The sequence below is a fragment of the Papilio xuthus genome, unplaced genomic scaffold (genome assembly GCF_000836235.2).
Source record: "Papilio xuthus unplaced genomic scaffold, Pxut_1.1 DF825928.1, whole genome shotgun sequence".
Taxonomy (NCBI): Eukaryota; Metazoa; Arthropoda; class Insecta; order Lepidoptera; family Papilionidae; genus Papilio; species Papilio xuthus.
The window spans coordinates 3,594,594-3,617,590 of NW_013532721.1; the positions used below are offsets into that span (position 1 = coordinate 3,594,594).

Consider the following 22,997-nt stretch of genomic DNA (forward strand, 5'->3'; position numbering starts at 1 on the left):
GATTGATGCTCAACTCAACTCAATGTCAAAGGAATGTCAATAATTGTTTGACATTAGCAGCAAACTTGTGGTTTACTTTGTTTGTTACGATAATTAATTGATTTCAATATCGAATTTTACTAATAATACAAATCTAAATCTTGAAAAACAGTAAACGTAATACTTACTAAACTTTAAATCATCATGGACGAAGAAAGTAGAAAACCAATTTGCCTCATAATTTTAGGTTAGATGTTTGTTTTTGTTTCAATTTGTTATTGTATTTCCAATTTTAGATAACCCTTTACAAATGTATATTGTATGTTTGAAGGAATGGCAGGAGCCGGTAAAACCTCATTTACGAGACGTTTGGCGGGGAGAGTAGTGGAAGGTTCTCGACCGTATTTGATCAACTTAGACCCGGCTTGCAGAGAAGTGCCTTATCCAGCTAATATAGGTAACGTAAAACTTCTTTCTTCCGTCAAAAGATCTAATTTAAATTGCGAATTCGTGTTACGTCTAAACTTAAGGGTGTAAGATGTTTTAGTGATAGTCCCTATACATATTTAGTCACATATTTATATCTACCGCTAAAAACAGCCCTTTGTCGTGGATCTTCGTTTCGAGGGCACTCCCCTGGTTGCCTCAGCCAGTATCAGTATTCTCGGCGCTGACATATCGAATGACGTTCAGTTTCGCGGTCATTTGGAAGACAAGGCTAAGCTGGCCTCCAAAAAACTGGGTGTGCTCAGCAGAGCAAAGCAGTATTTCCAACCGGGCCACCGCCTCCAGCTGTATAAGGCGCAAGTTCGGCCCCACATGGAATACTGCTCGCATCTCTGGGCGGGAGCACCCCAGTACCAGCTTCTTCCATTTGACCGCATACAACGGAGAGCGATTCGAATCGTCAACGACCGAGCTCTTACTGATCGGCTCAACACTCTGGCGCTGCGGAGGGACGTTAGTTCCCTCTGTATTTTCTACCGCATATACCACGGGGAGTGCTCTGAAGAATTGTTTGGAGCGATTCCTGCCGCCGAGTTCCGTCATTGGACGACACGACAGACCGCCAGGTTCCATCCACACCACCTGGATGGCTGGCATTCCACAACGGTGCGATTCTCGCGCAACTTCTTGCCTCGCACAGCCGCGTTGTGGAACGATCTGTCCTCGGCGGTATTTCCAAACCAATACGACTTAGGGTCCTTCAAGAAGCGAGCCTATCACCACCTCAAAGGCCGGCAACGCATCTGCGGTTCCTCTGGTATTGCTGATGTCCATGGGCGTCGTTGAACACTTCGGTGTTCCCGCTGCTCGTTTGCCCCCTTCTGTTATAAAAAAAAAATCTAAAGTCTGGTCTAATTACATGGTGTTCCTGTATTTATCTTTTAGATGTAAGAGACACAGTGGACTATAAGGAAGTGATGAAACAGTATGGCTTGGGACCTAATGGTGGTATTGTCACTGCTCTAAATTTGTTCTCAACAAAGTTTGGTCAAGTTGTAGACTTAATAGAGAAAGCCGGGAAGAAGCACAAATATTGTGTCATTGACACACCAGGTAATAAATCATATTTGTTTCAGATTAAATACTATCTTTTTGTAAACTTTTATCTACAAATAAGGAATAATATTTATTCTTGAGTTAGAAAAACTTTAATTTATCATATTACATTATCTTGATACATACTTGTCATACATTCTTTTGGTGAAGAAAAACATTGTGATGCAACATGCATATATCTATGAAGAAATTTAAAGATATGTGTGACATCAACCAAGCCGCTCTGGGCCAGCATTATGGCCTAGTCAATGCTAACTTAGGGTAGGTTCCAAGCCATTCAATTGGGATGTATAGTGAGCTGATGATGATTATCTCAATGACATGTCAGAATAAAGATATGGGAGAACTAAAATATGTCGTTTATTGAGTGTATTACTTAAATTAATGTTTGTATTATTAGGTCAAATAGAAGTATTCACATGGTCAGCGTCAGGCACTATAGTGACAGAGACACTGGCATCTTCATGTCCAACTGTAGTTGTGTACGTAATGGACACGGTTAGAAGTGTGTCGCCTGTCACCTTCATGTCCAACATGTTATATGCCTGCTCTATACTATACAAGACGAGATTACCTTTTATTGTTGTAATGAATAAGGTAAGCTACATAATGTTTATAACTACTAATAATAATCTTTAGTTTCTATATTGACTAGGCATATTTAGTCTTTCATACTTGAATAGAGTCACTAACAACTCCGTCTGTGTGGGATTAAACAAAACTGAATTAGTGGCCTTTGTTCTTCCAGATATGTTCTACATATATGCTAAATTTCATTGAGTTCCATTAAGTAGTTTGGGAGATACCTTCTAACAAACATCCACCCATCTAAACATTTGCAATTATAACATAAGTAAGATGATTATTATTTGTTTCAGACAGATGTAGTAGATAATGCATATGCAGTGGAATGGATGCGTGATTTTGAATCATTCCAAGATGCATTGGACGCGGGCGTGGATGGTGAGGGCGGCACGTACGCGGGAAACCTCACGCGCTCTATGGCCCTAGCACTGGATAATTTCTACAGTGATCTAAAGTGTTGTGGAGTCAGTGCTCATACTGGTGATGTACGTTAAATTATAATTTTATGAGGTTTTGAATATTTTGGTGTGGATATAGCAGCTTTATTACTTTTAAAAATTTATGCTCCAGGGATTGGATGAATTCTTCAAATTAGTTGATGAAGCTGCTGAAGAATATGAAAAGTAAGTAACCATTTGCAATAAATAGATTATATCCTTAATTTACGTTGCTGGAAGTCAATAGAGAATTTTAATATAATTAAATTTTTCAGGGAATATAAAGCAGATTGGCTCAAAATGAAAGAGGAGAAGATGGAAGAACGAAAACGAAAAGAGGAAGAGTTAAAGAAAGGCACTCAAGGTGAGGTTCATTATATAAAGGTATGACCTGATTGTGGTTCATCAAATTACAAAATACTTGATATTACAGATTCATCTGACACAGTGATAGACAAGAAGAAACTTATAGAGGAGACAGTGGCAGGGAGAGAGATAGCAGATATGTACCTAAAGCACCCCGGCAATGAGAGCTCCAGTGATGAAGAGGGTACAGAGACTGGGGTGATTGAGGGTAAGAAATACATCTATACATTTTACTGGAGTATACAAACACAATGACGATGACAATGGTTACACAGACCTCCATTATTCACTAGATTTACCATCAGCGTAACAGATGTTTAGGCAATTGCTTAGATGAAATAGATTATTAAGCAATAGAATTGCAAAATACAAATTATTTAATGCGCGTATATATTGCTTGCATGCTGCCGAACAATTACAATAAAGTTAAAATTAATTTGGTTTAAATAGTTATGAGGTATTTTTAATTTTCAGATGACAAACCGGAAGATGTTGCCATGTTTCAAGAATTTATTAGAAAGCATGTCAAACCTAACAACATGGGAAGTAATACTTAGCATTAATTTTTTATTTTAATTAAATATGGCTGTATAAAATATAATAGAAAATAAATAAATATAGTTATGTAAAATGAGTTTTTTAAAACAGATAGTGATAATTTTGTAAGAGGGTAATTGGTGTACAAGAATTTTTTCAAATAGTTTTAGAAAAATATTTAAACATAATATTTAATATGTAAATTCAAATTAAAGGCCAATATTACGATTTACATGTATTTAAAATTAAGTACAAATAAAAGTACATTAAATGATTCTTTGCACTGGTAATAAATAATTTCTGTAAAACGAGGTAAAATTATCACGCTATAGATTAAATATTGGTATGGTATAATTCAATAGATCTGTAGAAAAAAAGTACAATAAAATAAATAGTTTGGCAAAAATAAAAACATTCCATAAATTAAAAAAAAATTAAAGAACAAGAAATCCAATCAGTTACATTGACAGACTAAACATATTTTTGTAGAACATAATTTTATCTGTCAAATAAAATTAAAAACAATTTTACTTTTAACAATAACAGCTTGAAGCAAAAGATAATTATCTGATTTGCAAGTGCAAGTAAACTCATAAGTACAAACAATCCAAAATAATTACCGGAAAGGATTTTGTGGTTCAGGCAGTTGAGGTAACCAATTATGGGCTCTTCAAGCACCCAATGTGAATAGTAGTTTAATTTCATTAAATTTGTTTTATATTAGATAAGAGTTTTGTTCTTGTTTTATATAATTATGCCATATATAGCAATCAATATATTTGTGACATACAGAACACTTAAATATAATTTGAGATGATAAATTGCGTTTAACGTTGTGTTGGGTTTCCCTATGTTATTAAATTCAATTTTCTATACACGAGTATTTTTGAAGACACAATTTTCCCAATTTTCGGACACAATTTTATAGGCACAAACAATTTACGTAAACTAAAACTTTTTACTCGCTAAAATACGATATATTGGGCGTATTTTAAATTATAAATTAATAATTGCACTATATTTCTTCTACAAGATCACTGTAATATGATAAACGCACGTTACTTCACTTGTATTTTTCCCTAGCTACGTACTTATAAGTTAGCCTGTATGTCAACGTCCACGTGCGCTTGCGCATGGGCGTGTCCGTTTGCGTACAGCTTGCCGCGGCCGGCGCGCTCCAGCGTGGCGTCTTGCAGCTGCCACGCGGGCCGATACGACACCACACCGTTTTCACTATAAGCTAGTGCCTGGTTAGGCCACGTGTTCGATGTACTGCCTATTGACGTGTAACTGTAAATAAAAAAAACCTTTATTTTAAGTTTTAAAAGTGCCATTGTTGAATGCACGTCTCTCTATCAATTATTTGGAATTTTGGTTGTTTCCTATTGGAAAAAAATCCCATTGGACCTATTGACCGGTAACCCGGTCGGCCCAACGAAACACCCTTTTATCTTAACCATTTGAATCTTTTCTATTGACCTCTAAACCACATAGGTATGTGGAGAATCCTCGTATAATTATGTAAACACCCTGTATCCACTAATAGTAGGCAGTATACAGGAGGTTTCACCCTAGTTAGTTCTATTTACTTATGCAGATATGTTACCCTTTATCATAGAGGCTGCAGTAAGGCACGTGTCGCTGCAGTATGTAGCTCCATATTTGATGGTATGTCCAGTTCAAAAGGGGCGACACTCGTAGGAATTGCGGCCAGCCTTCATCTGTTTGCTACAATACGGATAATTCTTTTGTTAAAAAATAAGTTAATTCCAGGAAGACAACAGAGTATAAATTTTTTTTTTACCTGCATAAATTTCAAATGTTCGCTGTAAGGATCTGTCCGTCTTATACCCATTAGACAGGCTTTTAAATTCTTATCACTTTCTGTTATTCCCTGTAACACTTCCTTTATATCTCCTTCTGCCACTATGAGTTTAATTTTATAATGACTCTCTATTTCTTCAACAAATTTCTCTATTTCTTTAAACGGTCCTCTTGTCCGTATATACAGTACTTTCAGATCTTTTACTATGTCTTCTCTCTTATACATAGTTTTTAATACATCAATTGTAACATCCAATAAGACAGTGCAATCTTTGCCACCATTGAAGGAAAAAAACACTTCATCTAATTGAAACTGTGTAAAACACTTTTGTATTATCTGTAAAGAATAAATCAAACTGTTAGTCGTATTCATTATTAAAAAATCAATAACTGTTTGATTTTACTTATTACTAGCTGTCGCTCGCGACTCCGTCCTCGCGGAGTTAATACAAAGTTAATAAGTAGCCGATGTGTTCTTACAGACTATATTCTACATCTATGCCAAATTTTGTTCGAATCCGTTCAGCCGTTCCGGATATGACTTTAAACAAACATCCATACATCTAAAATAATGTAATCTTACTAAATAAATCGAAACTGATTTGGTGACTACAATTGAAGTGGCCCCAGTGAACACACACAATAAAATGTTTAACATTTAAAAATCGTACCTGTTTTGTCTCTTCTAGAACTTCCGCAATATCTGGTAGATCCATGTTCCCGTTTTCCAATTTTTGCGGCATCTTTAAATAAACCTAAAACCAACTATGTTATTTCAAACACATTAACATCAATCAAGTAACTTTGTACAAAGAGAAATCACAAGCATACTTTAGTTCCGAAGGTTACTATACAAATTCGATAATGATTGAATAATTGTTTAGGTTTTATGCGGCAAAAAGAATAACGCGTTTTTATCTGTTTCGGATAATTAAAAGTTGGCATTAAAATGTTTAATTGATGCCAACACTAGTGTAGGTCTAACACTATGTAGGGCGCGTTTTTCAATCATAAGAGAAAAATACTTGGCCATGGTATAATCATGAGTTATTAATATTCTAAAATATCTATTTAAGAATGTTAACTTAGTAGCATTATAGTGGGACTATATTATTTTAAAATTATGGAGTTGCAGGCATTCTTACTAATCTATGTAAATTATATGTTAATTAACATTTTAATTACCTTATTAACTAGTTACAATGCTAAACAACACCAGCAAAATTTATTAAAGTATTTAAAGCATGTTCAAGCACTACAAAGAAAATCTAATTGACGAAAATGTCATTTGATCATTGTGTCTTTAACAATTTTATATTTGTAAACATTTATTTGTCCCACAGTAATATTCTTAAATATTTATTGTTTACATTTAAATCAATAAGACATCAAATGCTGAAATGAGCCAATCTACTATGCAACATTGAGTTGTTTCATTTCATTTATTTACTAAGCTAATTCTTAATAAGGTAATGTAAATAAAACTATAAGACCACTTATAGACCTAATTTATTATAACAATATTAATCATAATAGTTTTTAACTTATAATATTACATACACTTGACAAATTCATAAAACACTATGGGTGTAAAAGTAAGAGTTCAAGTGTCTCAGAATCCACCCTGTATATTTTTTATATATCACTTTAAAGTGGCCTACTCTTTTATTTCTTTTTCTACACATATTTTTTTTGGAGGAGGCTCACATTCTGATTCATGTTTTAAACCAAAAATTATATTTTTGGTCAGTTTGAATGTGACTCGCATCATTTCTTTTTTTGGTGAAACATTCCTTACATTAAAAGTATTCAAAATATTTATATCACATTCAATACTTTCTTTAACCAGTTTTTCTGCATCTTTATATGGGTCATCACCAATCACAAAACAATACACATAAACAATAATTTCATAATTGAATTTCTCCATAAATACTTTGTCTTCCAATAATCCATTGAAATGTTTTAGAAACTCAACAGCCATTGCTGGTAAATTCATTGTTATATGTATTTTAGATTCATTCTGAATTTCTTCTGTCCCTTTACACAAATTAACTAGAAAATCTTTAAAAATTGTACATATGAAATCTTTTCCATCCAAATTATATGATTTAAAATTTTTCATATTAACTTTATTTTGCTTAGCATTAAAATTTAACCATGTAAATGAATCTGGGTTTAAATCATTAGCAAATACTTTACACTTTCTTTTAGCGGCAGGTATGGAAAAGGGACCGACTCCGCAAAAGACATCAAATAAAATATCACCTGGTTTTAAGTATTCTAATATTCTCTCATGTTCTTTACATAATCGTGGATTCCAGTATACCTTTGAGAAATCAAATCTAAAGTTACAATTATTTTCTTTTACTGTAACTATATAGTTTTCTTCACCAGCAATAATTTCCATACTAAAATTTCTGTATGTGTTATCAATGATGTTATTTTTATTAACAACAGTACTGCATGTTTTGATTTTGTCTATCAATACTTCTCCGATGAGTTTCTTATAATCTAAAAGATGTTCACGCAAATTAAGATGTATGATGTGACCTATTTGAGAAAATCCACTTACAGTTTCTTCATTTTCTGGTAGAACTGCTTTGAAAATCGAATCATACTTAAAATTTTCATACATAATTTCTATTTCTTTTGAATCCAAATCTTTTTCTGTGATGCCACATTTCTGCAGTACTTCACGATCTGAATTGTCTATGTCAGTCCAATGACTAATTCTCTCCGGGTTTAAATGTATAATCTTATATGAATTTTCGGAATCTTGTTTCAGAGGTTGTATAGGTTTGAAATTCTCAAGTTTCAGAAAGTAATTCTTACATATGGGAGTCACTTCAGACACCTTTTCGTCGCACACTTTTAGTATCGGAACCACCACCTTACGCAAGAATTTCTGACGATTAAGAACTTTCATACCCCGGACACCAATCGGTAATAAAGTAACAGGAAGAACGGCAGTCATTTTTTTACAAAATACCACGAAAAGAAAATGAATATAATTGACCAAAATAAAAAGGAGCAACTATGTGGAAGAAAGTTTCAATACTGTACTAACCTAATTTTGACATTTACACGGTGGCGTTTGGCGAGTACACATTTTACAACTTCATGTTTCATGTGATTTCAAATAAATAAGAGTTCAACTATGTTTAAGTCTTTTTATCTTTTAACTCCACATTCATGAAAGTCAGAAAAGTTTTAGTTTACAAACGAAAGTCAACGAAAGTGGGAAACTTGTCAATTTGAAAATTTGATAACTTGACGTTAACTTTTTCTTTTAATCTTAAAAGTATAAAGGAACATAAAACTCTCTGCCAACGTATTTTTTTTGCGATTTCCCCTTTCTTATTCAAGTTGATTTACGCATAAACCACACCTAAATGTTATAATTTTTAAGGTAGTAATAATGATTAACTGATTTTGCGTAAAATAAAATAATTTTACCCAACATAAAAAGTTTTAATTGAAGGTCATGTGGAGGTGAAAACTGTCAAAAACTCACAAAAGTAGGATTATAATTCAAAGGAGGGAATTAGTTCAATTTGAAATAAAATTTTTTCCTCGGAACAAAGAGTAGTTATTGATAGAGAAATAATTATTTTCTATTCCGGAAAAATATCTAACGTAAAGTAATGAGTCAGTGAAAACATCACACATCATTTTCTTGTAAGTATTTTGGATTTAAGGAATAGATTAAATCATTGAAAATAAAACCGTTTAAAATTACAAGAGTACTCAGTAGTATACAGACAACACCTGTAACCTGTTTTAATTATTTGAAAATAAAACTTAATTATGCTAAAAGTGATTTTTGTTTATTTTTGACCAAAACAATAATAGATTTGTTATAAAAGTTGACACATTCAGTGTTTACCATGAACTATATTTAAATTATTACTATATTACTTATGAATTCTTGTTAACGATAGCTTTAAATAAAATGGCAAAATTAAACTATTAATTAAAACTTGGTAGGTAAACACTTCACCTTCAACAACAAGAAAATGTTTGAATTATTGTGTTTGTTATGTAATTGTATAGTTAGTTCACATTCTACTTACTAATAACAGTCAAAAAAAGTTTAATGTGGACATTAGATAAATAATGTATATGTAAACCAGCGGTTCCATTTAACAATTTTCATTGGTAAAAACATTTGGAACAGTGTTATGCATGAAGACTTTATAAATGAGGACTATGGACCAAATTTAGGTCTTAATTTAATTCAGTATAAGTCTTCATACAGTTCAACCAAGAATAATTTTTTTGATTCTATTATTCATTTAGAAGTGTACAAGATCAGTCAAATTTTAAAATTGAGGTACATGATAAAATATGTCGCAAAAGAAAAGAAAAAGTTTAAATATCAAAGAAAAGTTACATGTAATATCAAAGTTGGAGAGTGGAACTTTAAACAAAGACTTGGCAAAGGAATATGGTGTGCCACACTCAACAATATCGAGCATTTGGTCAAAAAGAGAAAAAATCAAAATACTTTATGATGCCAATTATTTGAAAATGAAACGGGCAAGAACAACGAAAAATACAAATATTGAAGAAGCATTGTTAAAGTGGTATAAACATCAAAGAGCTAATAATTATTCTGTAAATGGACCTATTCTGCAACAAAAAGCAAATGATTTTGCTAAGCATTTTGGAGAGGACTTTGTTTGCTCCGCTAGTTGGATTCAACGGTTCAAAGCCCGGCATAGCATAATATATGGAAAAATATGTGGTGAAAATAAAGCTCCCAGTCCTATAGATGAATGGAAATCCCAAAAGTTGCCGATATTATGTGCAGGATATGAACCAGATAACATATTTAATGCGGATGAAACTGGACTTTTTTATAGTTTGACACCAGACAGTAGTTTCAAGTTTGAAGGACAACATTGTTCTCTTGGGGAAATGTCTAACATGAGGCTAACTATCCTTGTAGCAGCAAATATGACAGGAACCATGAAAAAGAAACTTTTAGTTGTTGGCAAACCTAAAAAACCAAGCTGTTTAAAAAACAATAATTCACTACTGGTAACATATGAAAACAATGTTAATTCATGGATGACTTCACAAATCTTTGAAAGATGGTTACGACATTGGGATGCTGAATTAGAAGAAATTGATAGGAAAATTTTACTATTAGTTGATAAATGTCCTGCTCATGAGAGTGTTAATGATTTGAGGTATATAAAACTAGTGTTTTTACCATTAAATGTTACTTCTGTGCTTCAGCCTATGCAGCAAGGTATTATAAGGTGTTTAAAATATAAATACAGAAGATTCCAAGTGTTAAATATCATACGAAACCTTGACAACGATAACCACAAGAGCTTTTCGGTTCTCGATGCTATTTTGATGATATCAGAAGCATGGGAGAACGTTTCGCAGAATACCATAGCCGATTGCTTTAGACAAGCAGGCATAACCGAGTTCTTAACAATATACTCGGATGATGACGTTATGCCTCTAGTGCAACAGATTTTTGTTACTGATAGCGATGAAGAAGAAGTGCCTTTAGATAAATTGGCACAAAGTTTGCGACCACCTTTGAATGTCACGGAAACAGAGAAGTTTGTAGATATAGATAACTCCGTTGCCACTTGTTTATCAGCTGCAAAGAATGATGTACAAGAAATCGTAGCGGTGAAAGAAGAAATCGACGACAGAAATACAGAAGAACAATTTTGTATACCAAGTCTTAATGATGGTTTAAATGCTATTAATGTTTTACGAAAAATTTTGCTTTGCAAGGAACAGTTTAAAATTCAGGGTAATTATGATGATACACTGGTTAACATCAAACGTGAAATAGAAAATTCTTATGTTCAAGAAGAATGTGCGAAAGACTAAAGTTACAAAGTTGCAAAGCAATAACAAAATATATTGATGATATGGAAATATTTTATATGTTTTTGTTTGAATTAAAATGTAAATGGTATGTACTTAGTTTATTTTAAAAAGGGATATTCGTATATAACATAGTTATTCGTTACCATTTAGTCCAATACTCCATCTGCCCGAAAGTCGTATAAAGTCTTTAACGATCCCAATATCCACAGTTAATAACCATTGTTTGAATTTAATTGAATTTCTTGTGGAGCGTTTCTTCAATAGAATCATTTCGATCAAGATCAGTCCATTGGTAGTACTGTTGAGTGACTGGTTTGGTTTAAAATGTTGTCTTGCTTAGCCCGATTTACTGCCTTCAGGGATAGACGGGTATGTTCAAATTCTCTAATTACCTACTTAAAGGTTTTATAAAAATAACCATTCAAAGTTCGTAATTGAGGTGTAATCGGACAGAAAAAATATAATACTTAAAATTACTTTAAAGAACAGTTTTTTTTGGACACCAATTTGTGGATCTAATGAGTTCAATAATGGAATTTTTCTTGGTAAACTATTGATTTATAGATTGAAAATGTTATCTTCACCTTAATCGATAAACATTTGCCAATTTAATTTTGGTATGCACGGGTGTAACAAAGGTCACACTAGGTGACATATTATTATAAATTTATTATTGTAGATGCTGATAAGTTCCAACGCTACAACGAATAAAGATAACAGAAGAAATAATTACCGTATTAATAGGTATTGTGTTTACAAAAGTCGAAGTTGTTTGTCAGACTGTCGGAGTTTGATAAGCTAAAGCCACTCATCCCAATAATTTTTAAAAATCGCGAATGGTACTGGAAAATAACTTCGTCTAATCCCGAATAAATTTTAGAATGCTTAATGAATACGAAATATCTATTGTAATGAATTTAATTCTTGATACTAGACTTGTCATTGGAAATATTCTATGAAGTATACAGCAACCAGTCATAACAGATCGTAAGAACAAGCAAGTGTGCAGCAGGCCTATTTATCAACATAGCATGTTTTTGTACTTATTGAATATGATATCCAATGTAGGACGCTCGTATTTGGATTGTAAAAAGATGCGCAAAGTAAAATAGGTTGCTACTTTCAAGGGTCCACGCACCGAATAGTGTAGTGAATAGGTCGAACGTAACATGCGGTCAGAACAAAGGCCTGAAAGCGATCCTCGTGGTGTCGAGTGTTGGTGTGGTCACGGTTCTGCACGCCGCGGCTATAAGGCAGGGCGGCGCGGCGGCGCGGCCACTGTGTCGTCAGCCGCGCCACACGACACGCGCCCAGCACGCGTCACCACGCGGTACTATACGACACCACGCGAATCCTAACGTCACCACGCGTCGCCACACTTCACCACGCGTTGCCGCACACGGCACGCACGCGTACTCAATCGCCCCCAGCATGTCGTCTCGCGACAAGAGCGACTACGCTCGGAAGGTGCATGAGAAGGCGGTCATCGAAAAGGTTATCGACCGCTGATTAGTCTTAAATGTTATGCGAAAAAAACAAATTCAGTAAAAAAAAATAATTGTTTGCATAATTATATGCACCCGAGTTTAACTGTAAGAGAAGAAACGACTAGCTTCTTGATATTCTTCTTCTTAACATATCAGGTAATAATTTGTGTAGAGACAAATGGCAGTGGAGAAGCGGGCGAATGAAGCTCGGGAGTCGAGGGAGAGTGCAGAGGCGGCGCAGGAGGTGCGCGTGCTCACGCTCAACCACGGCGAGCACCAGGATGCTACGCTCTACAGGTAGCAAGCTTCTATTGGGGAACAACATACATACATGAACATTGCCCTCATGTCATTAGGACAATAACCGTTACTACTCGATTTTAATCGAGTGATCGGAATGAAATCGGATTAATTGGCCAATAAAACGATATTACTATTCGTTTCCAACTTGGAAAAAAGAAAAACATTTTCTCCTTATTATCTCAGAAATTAGAAATGTTAAGAATGTATTAATTTGTTAGGTTTGAAAAAGGATGCGTTCTGCAATTCAGTCCGGGTCCCAGTCTGCTCGGAAGAAAGGTTTTCCTCTACACAAATTATGTGGTGAACGATACACGTGAGTAGATTCATATAATCATTATGTTCATTATAAAATATTTGTCGTCACTGTCAAAACGCCGTAATTGGTTCCATAAAATAATATGAAAATTGGATCTATAGATTTGTCAGCAATATATCATTTTTTGCAGTAAGCAATACAATTTTTGTATTCTTCTGCCTCGAACAAATAAATAAAAACAAAAAACATATCAGTAGATGAAAAAGGCGAGCAAGCAGAGTTCGTCCGCAACCAGTACTACGGCCTGGAATGGCGCATGGGCGGGGAAGAGGAGGAGAACGTGACGGGGGGCGCTGGAGGTACCGGGGGCGAGGCTCTTGGCAGCGGGTTGCTGCTAACCGATACGGACGCATACTGCTCACTGCGGCTGGCACGCGCCGGCTGCTTCCATTACTATTTCGTCTACGACAGCGCGGAGTCCCGTTTGGGACCACAGGTGCCTTCGACTTTTCATAAACCCACAGAATACGTTTAAAATCATAGCTGACTTAGATTGCACTTCATATAAAGACATCATATGGTTGGATTCACATCCAACTACTGTATATAAAAGAACTTTTCTGTTGAAAATCGGATGTCAAATGTAGAAAGCTTCAAGGATGACATAACTTACAAGTATCCATTGTGCAGGGTTCAGGTTGGTTCCACGTGGCGCCGACGCTGCGCGCTGGCAGCCGCGTTCTGGCGCCGGACGCGCTCATGTGCCAGACCGTGCTGGCCAAGTGCCTCGGGCCGCTCTCGCGCTGGGAACGGGCGCTACGTCCCGCGAAGGAAGCGGGTTACAACTTGTTGCACTTCACGCCCATACAAGTTAGGATTTTCTCTAACAATAGTTAGAATTCGATACAGCGTCCTCTATTGTTTCCTACATTAATGTTCGTGTACAGGAGCTGGGTGCTTCCAACTCTAGCTATAGCATCGCCAACCAGCTTCGGTTGGACCCGCGCTACAGCGGCGACGGGGCTCGAGAACACACCTTCGCAGACGTCGAGCATCTCGTCACCAAGATACGCAACGAGTGGAATGTATGCAAACAGATTAACACGTTATTAAATATGTATTTGTAAAAGATTGCCGTAAAATGAACAGAAGAAGTATCGAAAATGTCAACATAATATTTGTATATCAGATGCTGTCAATCTGCGACGTGGTGCTGAACCACACGGCTAACGAGACGCCGTGGCTGGCGGAGCACCCCGAGGCGACGTACAACTGCCTCAACTGTCCGCACCTTCGGCCCGCCGCCATGCTGGACGCCGTGCTGGCGCGTCTCGCCGCAGACCTCGCTCCTCGCAGGCTCACACAGCTCGACCATCTGGAGGTGACATTGCTAACCGAGAATAGTACTGCGTGTACTGTGTTCCAATAAATAAAAGCTGCAATATTAAAGTGATTGGCGGACACAAATGTAATCGTTTGATAGTTAATTACTTGATTGTAGCATTTTGTGTACAGGGTGTGATCCACATCCTGGAGACGCAGCGGCTGCAGGAGGCGCGCCTGCACGAGCTGTTCACCTGCAACGTGGACGACATCGTGCAGCAGTTCTGTTGCATGGCGCGCAACAAGTAAACTATAGCTATTTCACTCGCTCTCGCAGCTTTGTCGTAGACAGTATACATGATGTGTCGTATGTCAGGGTACCTGCGGTGCGGGGGGAGGGTCCGAGTGGTGGCGAGGCGGGGGAGGGTGAGCTGCAGCTGCAGCAGGACCCGCAGTACCGCCGTCTGCACGCCACCGTCGATATGGACCTCGCGCTCAGACTGTACAACGTGTACAGGTACATAACAGATCTAACCTTAAACCGTACCTTGTTCTTAAACTAAAAATTGTAAAAATGAAGTGTTTTTTTGTATATCTGTGGTATATTCAGTGCACTGACTTCTATAAATATACTGGCTATAAAACGTAGTATTTTGTGTCTATTTGGATTTCGCCATTTTGGCGCTGATTGTGGGGGTTTGTAGCGGTGTTGTGGATTCGAACTAATATAGACAGAATTAACATCAATAGGCGCGTTTAAAACTAATATCTATTAGTAGAAATCAATATTTTAGTGTTCCTATCATGTTGACATCTATAGTAAGCGAAAAGCAGATTTTCTCCCCATTGTCCGTTGCCAATTAGTATGGAAATATCTGTAGAACATGTGTGTGTGGTCAGAGCGGACTGCTTCGACGAGGAGTCGCGACTGAAGCGGTGCTGCGAGGAGCTGGCGCGACGACTGGAGCAGCTGAACGCGGCCGCGGCTGAAGAGCTGCAGGACCACCTGCGCAGCGCACTCAACAACTGCCTCGCTGCCATGCGGTAACATCACAATATTGAAACATACATTTACTTTGAACTATGAATGTGGACGAATCTGTGCCATGTTATGATTACTTTATAGACCATTTTTTTCTCTTTTGATCGTGCAATGATACAAAAAAGTCTCATTTGTTTTATTATTTTATAGGTATTATAGACTGCAGTCAGACGGACCGAAGATTGAAGAAGTTAGCGAGAAACATCCACTAGTGCCCAGGTAAGAAAAATTTATGTATCTTACTTTTGGATTTATCCAATATCCAAAGTGTGGCCAAACGCATAACAAATACGTTACATTTATGATGTCTTGGTACCTTTCCGATGAATTGCTATATTAAAGTAATTGGTGATTGGTGGTGTACTGATGGTCTACTGATGGTGTATGTAGATACTTCACATACCCGTGTCCTGTGGGCACGCTGTCAGAGATGGAGGCGGTGATCTACTCGGAGGCGGGGCGCTACGTGATGGCGCACAACGGCTGGGTCATGGACGCTGACCCGCTGCAGGACTTCGCCGCACGCGCAGCTAATGGACGCGTCTATCTACGCAGAGAGTTGATCGCTTGGGGAGACAGTGTTAAACTTAGGTTGGTTTACGTCTATGTGGTAAAATATTGTAAAATTATAGATCTCTTGTTCCTAATAAAGAGGACTGAATAGATTTATTATCTGTTTTCTAAAATTGTCATGCTTGTATGTAGGTATGGTGAGAAGCCGGAAGATAGCGCGTTCCTTTGGGCCCACATGCGCGAGTATGTCGAACTGACGGCCGAGGTGTTTGATGGCCTACGTCTTGACAACTGCCACTCCACACCGCTGCATGTGAGCATCACACACACATACAAACTTTACCAACTCATTTTTTTAGGAAGAATTTGTTAAAGGAGCTAGCAGTTCACGACATATGAGTGACCAAGGATCCCAGTCTAGATGGAATGGATAGCAAAAAAGAATAGTCTTTGCTTCAAGGCTGTCCTCCTTTTGCCTATAAATGTAAACTTGTTTTCCTTAGTGTAGATTTAACATGAGAAATCTACTCTATGGGCTTTATTAGTGACAAATCTGAGAGTGGCATTTAAGTGAAAGAAGGACGCCTTGATGTTGTCAGGTGGCTGAGTACATGCTGGACTGCGCTCGCAACGTGAAGCCTGACCTGTACGTGGTGGCCGAGCTGTTCACTAACTCTGACCACGTCGACAACATCTTCGTCAACCGGCTCGGCATCACATCGCTTATACGCGGTTAGTCTCAAACAAAGTATATATCGTGCCATTATGTTTATTATTTATATTATTAGGTAGAAAACGAGCAAGCGGCCACCTGGATTCGCCGAAATAGCGAAGCGACTCGTGTCCATAGATATCCGCATATGTGATGTCTACCTTTAATAGACGGTGTTGGGGACGCATGGGAAAAGGGAAATCTCTCTGTCAAGTCCACTTCACCCTCTCCTCCTTTCCCTATAAGAAATTGGGAACCAAAAGGGGGTTAACCCTTTTCAACAGACTCATCAGAGTGTAAGCCTATCTTCTGTCAGGTCGTGGTATCGCAGCAGCCAATTCGTGCAATAGATTATTACTAGTTGTATCGTGTGTACAGAGGCGCTGAGCGCGTGGGACTCGCACGAGCAGGGTCGGCTGCTGCACAGGTTCGGTGCGCGCGCTGTGGGCTCGTTCTCACGCGCGCCCCGCCGCCCCGCCGCGCCGCAAGTCGCACACGCCATGCTGCTCGACCTCACGCACGACAACCCCTCGCCCGTTGATAAGAGGTTTCACCAACTCTCACACATACACATTTATCTTAGTCTTGATTAAAAAAATCTAAAATATTGTGTGGCGAAAAACCAATTTTTATAAGTTTTGTTTGTCCGTCCGGTCGCAATATTGCGTTTGTTACGGGTAATCTCCGAAATGGCTGGACCTATTTTAACGGGACCTTGACTGGAAGGTAGCTGATGTATGCAGAAGTGACTTAAACTATTCTTTATTCCACATTTCTTCTGAATATATGGATTAACTTCCAACTTGGTAATTGTGGAAAAGAAAATGAACACTAAGAAGTATTGGTAAATTGTAAATACAAATTCAAATATCTTAGATTACAAGATCTAAATATTTTACATACTTATACTATGGCTAAGTTTGTATGTGTGTAGGAGCGTGTTTGACATGCTGCCGTCAGCGGCGCTGGTATCCATGGCATGCTGCGCCACCGGCAGCACGCGCGGATACGACGAGCTCGTGCCGCACCACGTCTGTACCACACATACTATAAATATCATAAAACTTTGTCACAAATTGCACCCATGTCGATTCAACCAATGGTTGATTCAGTATAGTCATTTTCATTTATATTGTAGAATTACTATACGATACACTTACAAATTTTAGAATAAAGACAAGTTTTTTTTTCTTTTTTTAGTGAAAGTTTAAAAGTTGTTTGAAATATGATCTGACAACAGATTCACGTGGTGGACGAGAACAGACTGTACAGTGAGTGGGGCGAGGCGGGGGCGGGGNNNTGGGGCAGGGGGAGACGCAGGGGGATGGTCCGGAGGGCGCGGGGGCGGGGCGTGTGCACGCGCGCTGCGGCATGCTGGCCGCGCGCCGCGCACTCAACTTGCTGCACTACCAGCTCGCTGCGGAGGGATATGATGAGGTAACCTCCTATGTTTAGTTATAACTATCATTTAGTGGACCAGTTCTGGGATGTAACGTTTTATAGTTGTTTTACAATCTCGTACAATTTTGATATTTAACATTTTATTTTGTGCAGGTATATGTAGACCAGATGGACGCCGACGTAGTCGCCTTGACTAGACACGAACCTAAGACGAGAAAGGTCAGTCAATTATTTAATGTATTCACATTTATTTTTATTTTTGAATATAGTGTACATATGAGTGTTGTTTCGCAGTCAGTAATACTGGTGGCGTTCACGGCGTTCAGCGCACCCGAGCCGGGCTTCGGCGGCAGATACGTGAAGCCGCTGCGTTTCGAGGGACAGCTCGACGAGATCGTCCTAGAAGCTAACATACGGCACGTCGACTACAGGTGCACTTCATTGATTTTCATGTCATCAACGCCGATAAATGTGCTGGGCTATTTAATCAGTGTACTAAAACGTATGAACAGATCGACGGGGCGTCCGTTCCAGCCGCCGAGCGCGTTCACGAAGCACTCGCAGTACATAAACGGTCTGACGGAGTACGAGGTGTCGGTGGAGCAGAAGGTGCCGCTGGCGCAGTCGAGCGTGTTCTCGAGCGAGCGGCGCGAGGGCGCGCACACGGTGCTGGAGTTCCGCGCGCTGGCGCCGGGCGCGGTGGTGGCGGTGCGCGTGTCGCCGCGCGCGCACCACGCCACCGCCCTCGCCGCGCTGCGTCGCGCCCCCGACCTCGCGCCCGCGCTCGCCGACCTCGCCCTCGCCGACTTCAACACGCTGCTCTACTGCTGCGACACCGAGGAACGCGACCGCGGCGCCGGCGGCGTTTACGACGTGCCCGGCCACGGGCCCCTCGTCTACGCCGGCCTGCAGGGCGTCGTGTCCCTGCTGGAAGTGGTCGGCCCCAATGACGACCTGGGCCACGCGCTGTGCGACAATCTGCGCGCCGGGGACTGGCTCATCGAGTACCAGTGGCGGCGACTGGAGGCGGAGCCCCGGCTGGCGGCGGTGTGCGCGCTCTACCGGGAGGCGCTGCGCCCGCTGACCGAGCTGCCGCGCTTCCTGGTGCCGGCGTATTTCGAGCGCGCGATGCGGGCGCTGTACGCGGCGGTGGTGCGCGGCGCGCTCTCGCGGCTGAGCCCGTGGGCGCGCGGCGGCCGCGTGGTGCGCGAGCTGGCGCTGTGCGGCGTGCAGCTGTGCGCGGCGGTGCGCTCGGCGCCTCTGCCGGCCGTGCGCGACCAGGCCTCGCTGTCGGCGGGCCTGCCGCACTTCGCGGTCGGCTACATGCGCTGCTGGGGACGCGATACCTTTATCGCTCTCCGGGGACTCTTCCTGCTCACCGGACGGTATCAGGTAATTTCAGAACACGATAGAAATGACACAGCCAATTTTTTTTTGTAATCTTATTGATAGAATGTAATGTGAATACCAAATGTGGCGTCAAATCTACTATTTACTATTCGTAACGTTGTGTGCGGCAGGAGGCGAAGGCGCACATCCTGTCGTTCGGCGCGTGCTTGCGGCACGGCCTAATCCCCAACCTGCTGGACGGAGGCCGCAACGCGCGCTACAATTGCCGCGACGCTGTCTGGTGGTGGCTGCAGAGCATCAAACAGGTAACGACACACGTCATGTGTTGCACACGATTTGGACCAGGTACTTAATACTTGAATGATATTTGTTAACTCTGCTGTGTTCGGTTGTCAGTACTGCTGCGAGGTGCCGGGGGGCGGGGCGCTGCTGGCGGAGGGCGTGGCGCGGCTGTACCCGCGCGACGACTGCGAGCCCGCGCCGCCCGGCAGCGCCAATCAGCCGCTGCACGACGTCATGCAGGAGGCCCTCGACGTGCACTTCCAGGTCTGACCAGGCCCACCAGACATTGCTATACTGTCACTTAAGAATAGTGTGACAACTATTAAAACATCACGATGCAAATCTTGTCGATAGATGAATTTTAATTTGATTTTTGTCTCGAATAAACAAAAGAAAATAATATTTTAGGGTCTCGTGTTTCGCGAGCGCAACGCCGGCCGCGCGATCGACGCTCACATGTCGGACAAGGGATTCAACGTTCAGATCGGCATCGACCCGGAGACCGGCTTCCCGTTCGGCGGCAACGACGCCAACTGCGGCACCTGGATGGACAAGATGGGCTCCTCGGAGGCGGCGGGCACGCGCGGCAAGCCCGCCACGCCGCGCGACGGCAGCGCCGTGGAGCTGGTCGCGCTCGCCTACAGCGTCGCCTCCTGGCTCGCCGCGCAGCACCGCGCCGCACGCTTCCCCTACCCCGGCGTCGCGCGCCGACACCGCGACGGCTCCCTCACCGCCTGGACCTACGCGCAGTGGGCGGACCGCATCCGCCGCAACTTCGAGCGCTACTTCTGGGTGCCCGCCGCGCCCGGCGCCGCCGACCTGCGCCCCGACCTCGTGCACCGCCGCGCCATCTACAAGGACACGCACGCCGCCACGCGCCCCTGGGCCGACTACCAGCTGCGCTGCAACTTCCCCGTCGCCATGGCCGTCGCCCCGGACATCTTCGACCCCAAGCACGCCTGGCTCGCCCTCGACAACGTCGAGCGGCTGCTGCTCGGCCCGCTCGGAGTCAAGACGCTGGATCCGGCCGACTGGGCCTACCGCGGCGACTACGACAACTCCAACAATAGCGACGACCCGAACGTCGCGCACGGGTTTAACTACCACCAGGGTCCCGAGTGGGTTTGGCCCATCGGGTACTACTTGATGGCGCGACTCGCCTTCGCGCAGGAGAACGGGAAGTACGCGAAAACCGTGGCCGCGACGTACGCGACGCTGGCGCCTTTGGTCGCGGAATTACGATCGTCGCCGTGGCGCGGGCTGCCCGAGCTGACGAACGCGGGCGGCGCGTTCTGCGCGGGCTCGTGCCGCACGCAGGCGTGGAGCGCGGCCACGGTGCTGGAGGCGCTGCGCGAGGCGGAGGCGTTGCGGGACGCGCGCACGCTGACGGACTGACGCGGCGGGGCGCGGGCGCGTCGCCTGCGCCACGCCGTGCGCGCCGCCTCCCCGCGCCGGCTCTACTCCGCGCCGTACGAGCCGGCGCCCGGCCGCCCCTCTGCGCTGCGCCGCCTCCTGCGCCGCGACCCCCCGCGTCGTCTGTCGCGCGCCGTCTACAACCTGCTCGGTCGCACCGGCGCGCTCGCCACCGTCGTCTACAGCGACCGATACTTCCGCTACGGGCTGCCGCTGCACGGCCGCGTGCCCGACCCCGCGGCCCACGTCCGCGTCCTGCGTCCTCACCACTTCGTCCCGCTGACGGCAGTCGAGCCGCGGCCCGCGGCGGGGTCCGGCCTCCTGCACGACGCCGGCGAGCGGCTCGTCATCCCGAGTCCGCGTTACGCGCCCCTGAAGCGCTGTCGCCGAGACGTACCGCGCGTGTTCATAATTTCATCGATGCCGCGATTCGGTGAAACGTCACCGACCGAGTACCGCGGCCGACATCTGACGCCGAATTACCGACAAACGGCCGGCGGATCTGTGGGGGCGCTGGCGGGCGGCGCGGCGCTGCAGCTGCGGCGAGACTCCGCGTCCCGGGCGCGCGCTCCCTCTCCCGACAGGTCGACGGGCTCGGAGGAGGCGCCGCGGCCCGAGTTCGCGCTGCCGGAGGAGGAGGCGGCGCGGCGGAGGGCGAGCGCGGCGGACTCGAGCGACGAGCGCACGTACGGCGCGCTGGCCAAGGAGCCGGCGCCGCTCGGGCCCAACGTGGCGCGCGAGGGCGGGGACAAGACGGGCGGCAAGGCGCTGCGCCGCAAGGTGCTCAACACCGAGCGGTACGCCGCGGCGCGGTACAACAACGGCGCCACCGCGCGGCGCACGCGGGCAGCACGCGGCAAGGACGCGGCGCGCCAGCGAGCCTTCGTCCGCGCCCTACTCACCCTCAGCGGCGCCTTCTACGCGCTCGCCTTCATTGCGTTCTACTTCCTAAGCCTGGCCTGATGCGGCCATTGTGCCATATTTTATGTTTTAGCAATATTTAATAAAGTACTTTATTGTTTCCCTGGCAACTATAATTCTAGGTTATATTTTTGTGACGAGGGCATCGTTCATGCATCGTTGTGATTGAAAGTTAAGAGATTTATAATTTTTTACTTTTTATATGAATATAGGTTTAATAATGATTTTATTGTTTCCTAAGATAAAATGTTTATTTTGTGCAGTAATTGTACGCGTAAATTTAAAAAATTAAAAGCCATTGCTTCCTTAGAAGCTTGAATTATTTACAAGTAGTAGTAGTCTTTGTTAAGATAATGAAGTATAATAATGTTATAATACTAAGAATACTGTGTTGTCTCTGATCAAGAAACTATAAATTCTAATCGCAATTTTTGCGATTTCTTTTTTCTGAATTTATATAAAGACATCAATAACAAGAAGATTTTCAGAGCGTTTTCATTAAAAACAACATTAATGTCATAATGGTAATTTGTGTGCTTTGATAATAAATGGTCCTTCGAGTCGGCTAAAAATAAATAATATATTTGAACCGAGCATGATCAATCAACTAACTCAAACTAAACAATAACCTCGATAAATAGTACAATGCAATAATAAAAACATATAAGGAAAAATAAGTTTATTTTTACATAAATATCTGTCGATACAAAATTATATTTATTAATTTTATAATATTTATATGTACTTTAGTGTCGTAGAAAATAAAGAAGATCGTTTAATGTTCAGATATTTTATTGGATTTGATAATGTTAATATATGATTTAAATGTTTCTTTTGT

At 41.9% G+C, this 22,997-nt stretch overlaps 5 protein-coding genes across 7 annotated transcripts; 3 read left to right on the forward strand and 2 right to left on the reverse strand.

Moving 5' to 3' along the window:
- The first annotated feature begins 47 nt into the window (after positions 1 to 47).
- On the forward strand, positions 48 to 3,558 carry LOC106125155 (GPN-loop GTPase 1). The gene is made up of 9 exons (XM_013322246.1): positions 48 to 226; positions 311 to 436; positions 1,372 to 1,539; positions 1,943 to 2,139; positions 2,421 to 2,612; positions 2,698 to 2,750; positions 2,840 to 2,928; positions 2,998 to 3,138; positions 3,405 to 3,558. Exons 1-9 carry the CDS (start codon positions 184 to 186, stop codon positions 3,485 to 3,487), a joined length of 1,092 nt encoding a protein of 363 aa, XP_013177700.1. The 5' UTR covers positions 48 to 183; the 3' UTR covers positions 3,488 to 3,558.
- A 141-nt stretch (positions 3,559 to 3,699) lies between these two features.
- LOC106125339 (FAD synthase) lies at positions 3,700 to 12,372 on the reverse strand. Of its 3 annotated transcripts, none has more exons than XM_013322498.1 (5): positions 12,295 to 12,372; positions 5,963 to 6,046; positions 5,272 to 5,628; positions 5,074 to 5,195; positions 3,700 to 4,757 (listed from the first exon to the last, which is right to left on the reverse strand). In XM_013322498.1, exons 1-5 carry the CDS (start codon positions 12,325 to 12,327, stop codon positions 4,559 to 4,561), a joined length of 795 nt encoding a protein of 264 aa, XP_013177952.1. In that variant the 5' UTR covers positions 12,328 to 12,372; the 3' UTR covers positions 3,700 to 4,558. The 3 variants fall into 3 exon arrangements, with proteins under 3 accessions (XP_013177952.1, XP_013177954.1, XP_013177953.1); XM_013322500.1 differs by lacking the exon at positions 12,295 to 12,372 and adding an exon at positions 8,362 to 8,586 and having other exon boundaries at positions 5,963 to 6,056; XM_013322499.1 differs by lacking the exon at positions 12,295 to 12,372 and adding an exon at positions 8,362 to 8,585.
- Positions 6,797 to 8,354, reverse strand: LOC106125338 (tRNA (guanine(37)-N1)-methyltransferase). Its single transcript, XM_013322497.1, has one exon. It carries the CDS (start codon positions 8,266 to 8,268, stop codon positions 6,949 to 6,951), a length of 1,320 nt encoding a protein of 439 aa, XP_013177951.1. The 5' UTR covers positions 8,269 to 8,354; the 3' UTR covers positions 6,797 to 6,948.
- Positions 9,136 to 11,478, forward strand: LOC106125337 (tigger transposable element-derived protein 6). Its single transcript, XM_013322495.1, has one exon. It carries the CDS (start codon positions 9,642 to 9,644, stop codon positions 11,154 to 11,156), a length of 1,515 nt encoding a protein of 504 aa, XP_013177949.1. The 5' UTR covers positions 9,136 to 9,641; the 3' UTR covers positions 11,157 to 11,478.
- A 191-nt stretch (positions 12,373 to 12,563) lies between the features above and the next one.
- LOC106125059 (glycogen debranching enzyme) lies at positions 12,564 to 22,201 on the forward strand. The gene is given in 25 exon segments (XM_013322144.1): positions 12,564 to 12,650; positions 12,816 to 12,940; positions 13,165 to 13,259; positions 13,457 to 13,698; positions 13,893 to 14,072; positions 14,150 to 14,287; positions 14,392 to 14,583; positions 14,718 to 14,830; positions 14,902 to 15,042; positions 15,426 to 15,569; positions 15,718 to 15,786; positions 15,958 to 16,158; positions 16,273 to 16,393; positions 16,680 to 16,812; positions 17,171 to 17,339; positions 17,727 to 17,823; positions 18,033 to 18,103; positions 18,106 to 18,229; positions 18,347 to 18,412; positions 18,488 to 18,624; positions 18,706 to 19,585; positions 19,714 to 19,848; positions 19,940 to 20,089; positions 20,234 to 21,207; positions 21,250 to 22,201. Coding segments are annotated over 25 exon segments (5,712 nt in total). The 5' UTR covers positions 12,564 to 12,587.
- Positions 22,202 to 22,997: the final 796 nt, after the last annotated feature.

Excerpts from the sequence above, each read along its gene's own strand:
- LOC106125155 (XM_013322246.1), top strand. The coding sequence starts at position 184 with ATGGACGAAGAAAGTAGAAAACCAATTTGCCTCATAATTTTAG. Across the intron at positions 437-1,371 it reads GCCTTATCCAGCTAATATAG|ATGTAAGAGACACAGTGGAC; the intron begins GTAACGTAAAAC and ends TTTATCTTTTAG. Across the intron at positions 3,139-3,404 it reads AGAGACTGGGGTGATTGAGG|ATGACAAACCGGAAGATGTT; the intron begins GTAAGAAATACA and ends TTTAATTTTCAG.
- LOC106125338 (XM_013322497.1), bottom strand. The coding sequence starts at position 8,268 with ATGACTGCCGTTCTTCCTGTTACTTTATTACCGATTGGTGTCCGGGGT.
- LOC106125337 (XM_013322495.1), top strand. The coding sequence starts at position 9,642 with ATGTCGCAAAAGAAAAGAAAAAGTTTAAATATCAAAGAAAAGTTACAT.
- LOC106125339 (XM_013322498.1), bottom strand. The coding sequence starts at position 12,327 with ATGTTACGTTCGACCTATTCACTACACTATTCG. Across the intron at positions 5,629-5,962 it reads TTCTAGAAGAGACAAAACAG|ATAATACAAAAGTGTTTTAC; the intron begins GTACGATTTTTA and ends TATTCTTTACAG. Across the intron at positions 5,196-5,271 it reads AACATTTGAAATTTATGCAG|CAAACAGATGAAGGCTGGCC; the intron begins GTAAAAAAAAAA and ends TCCGTATTGTAG.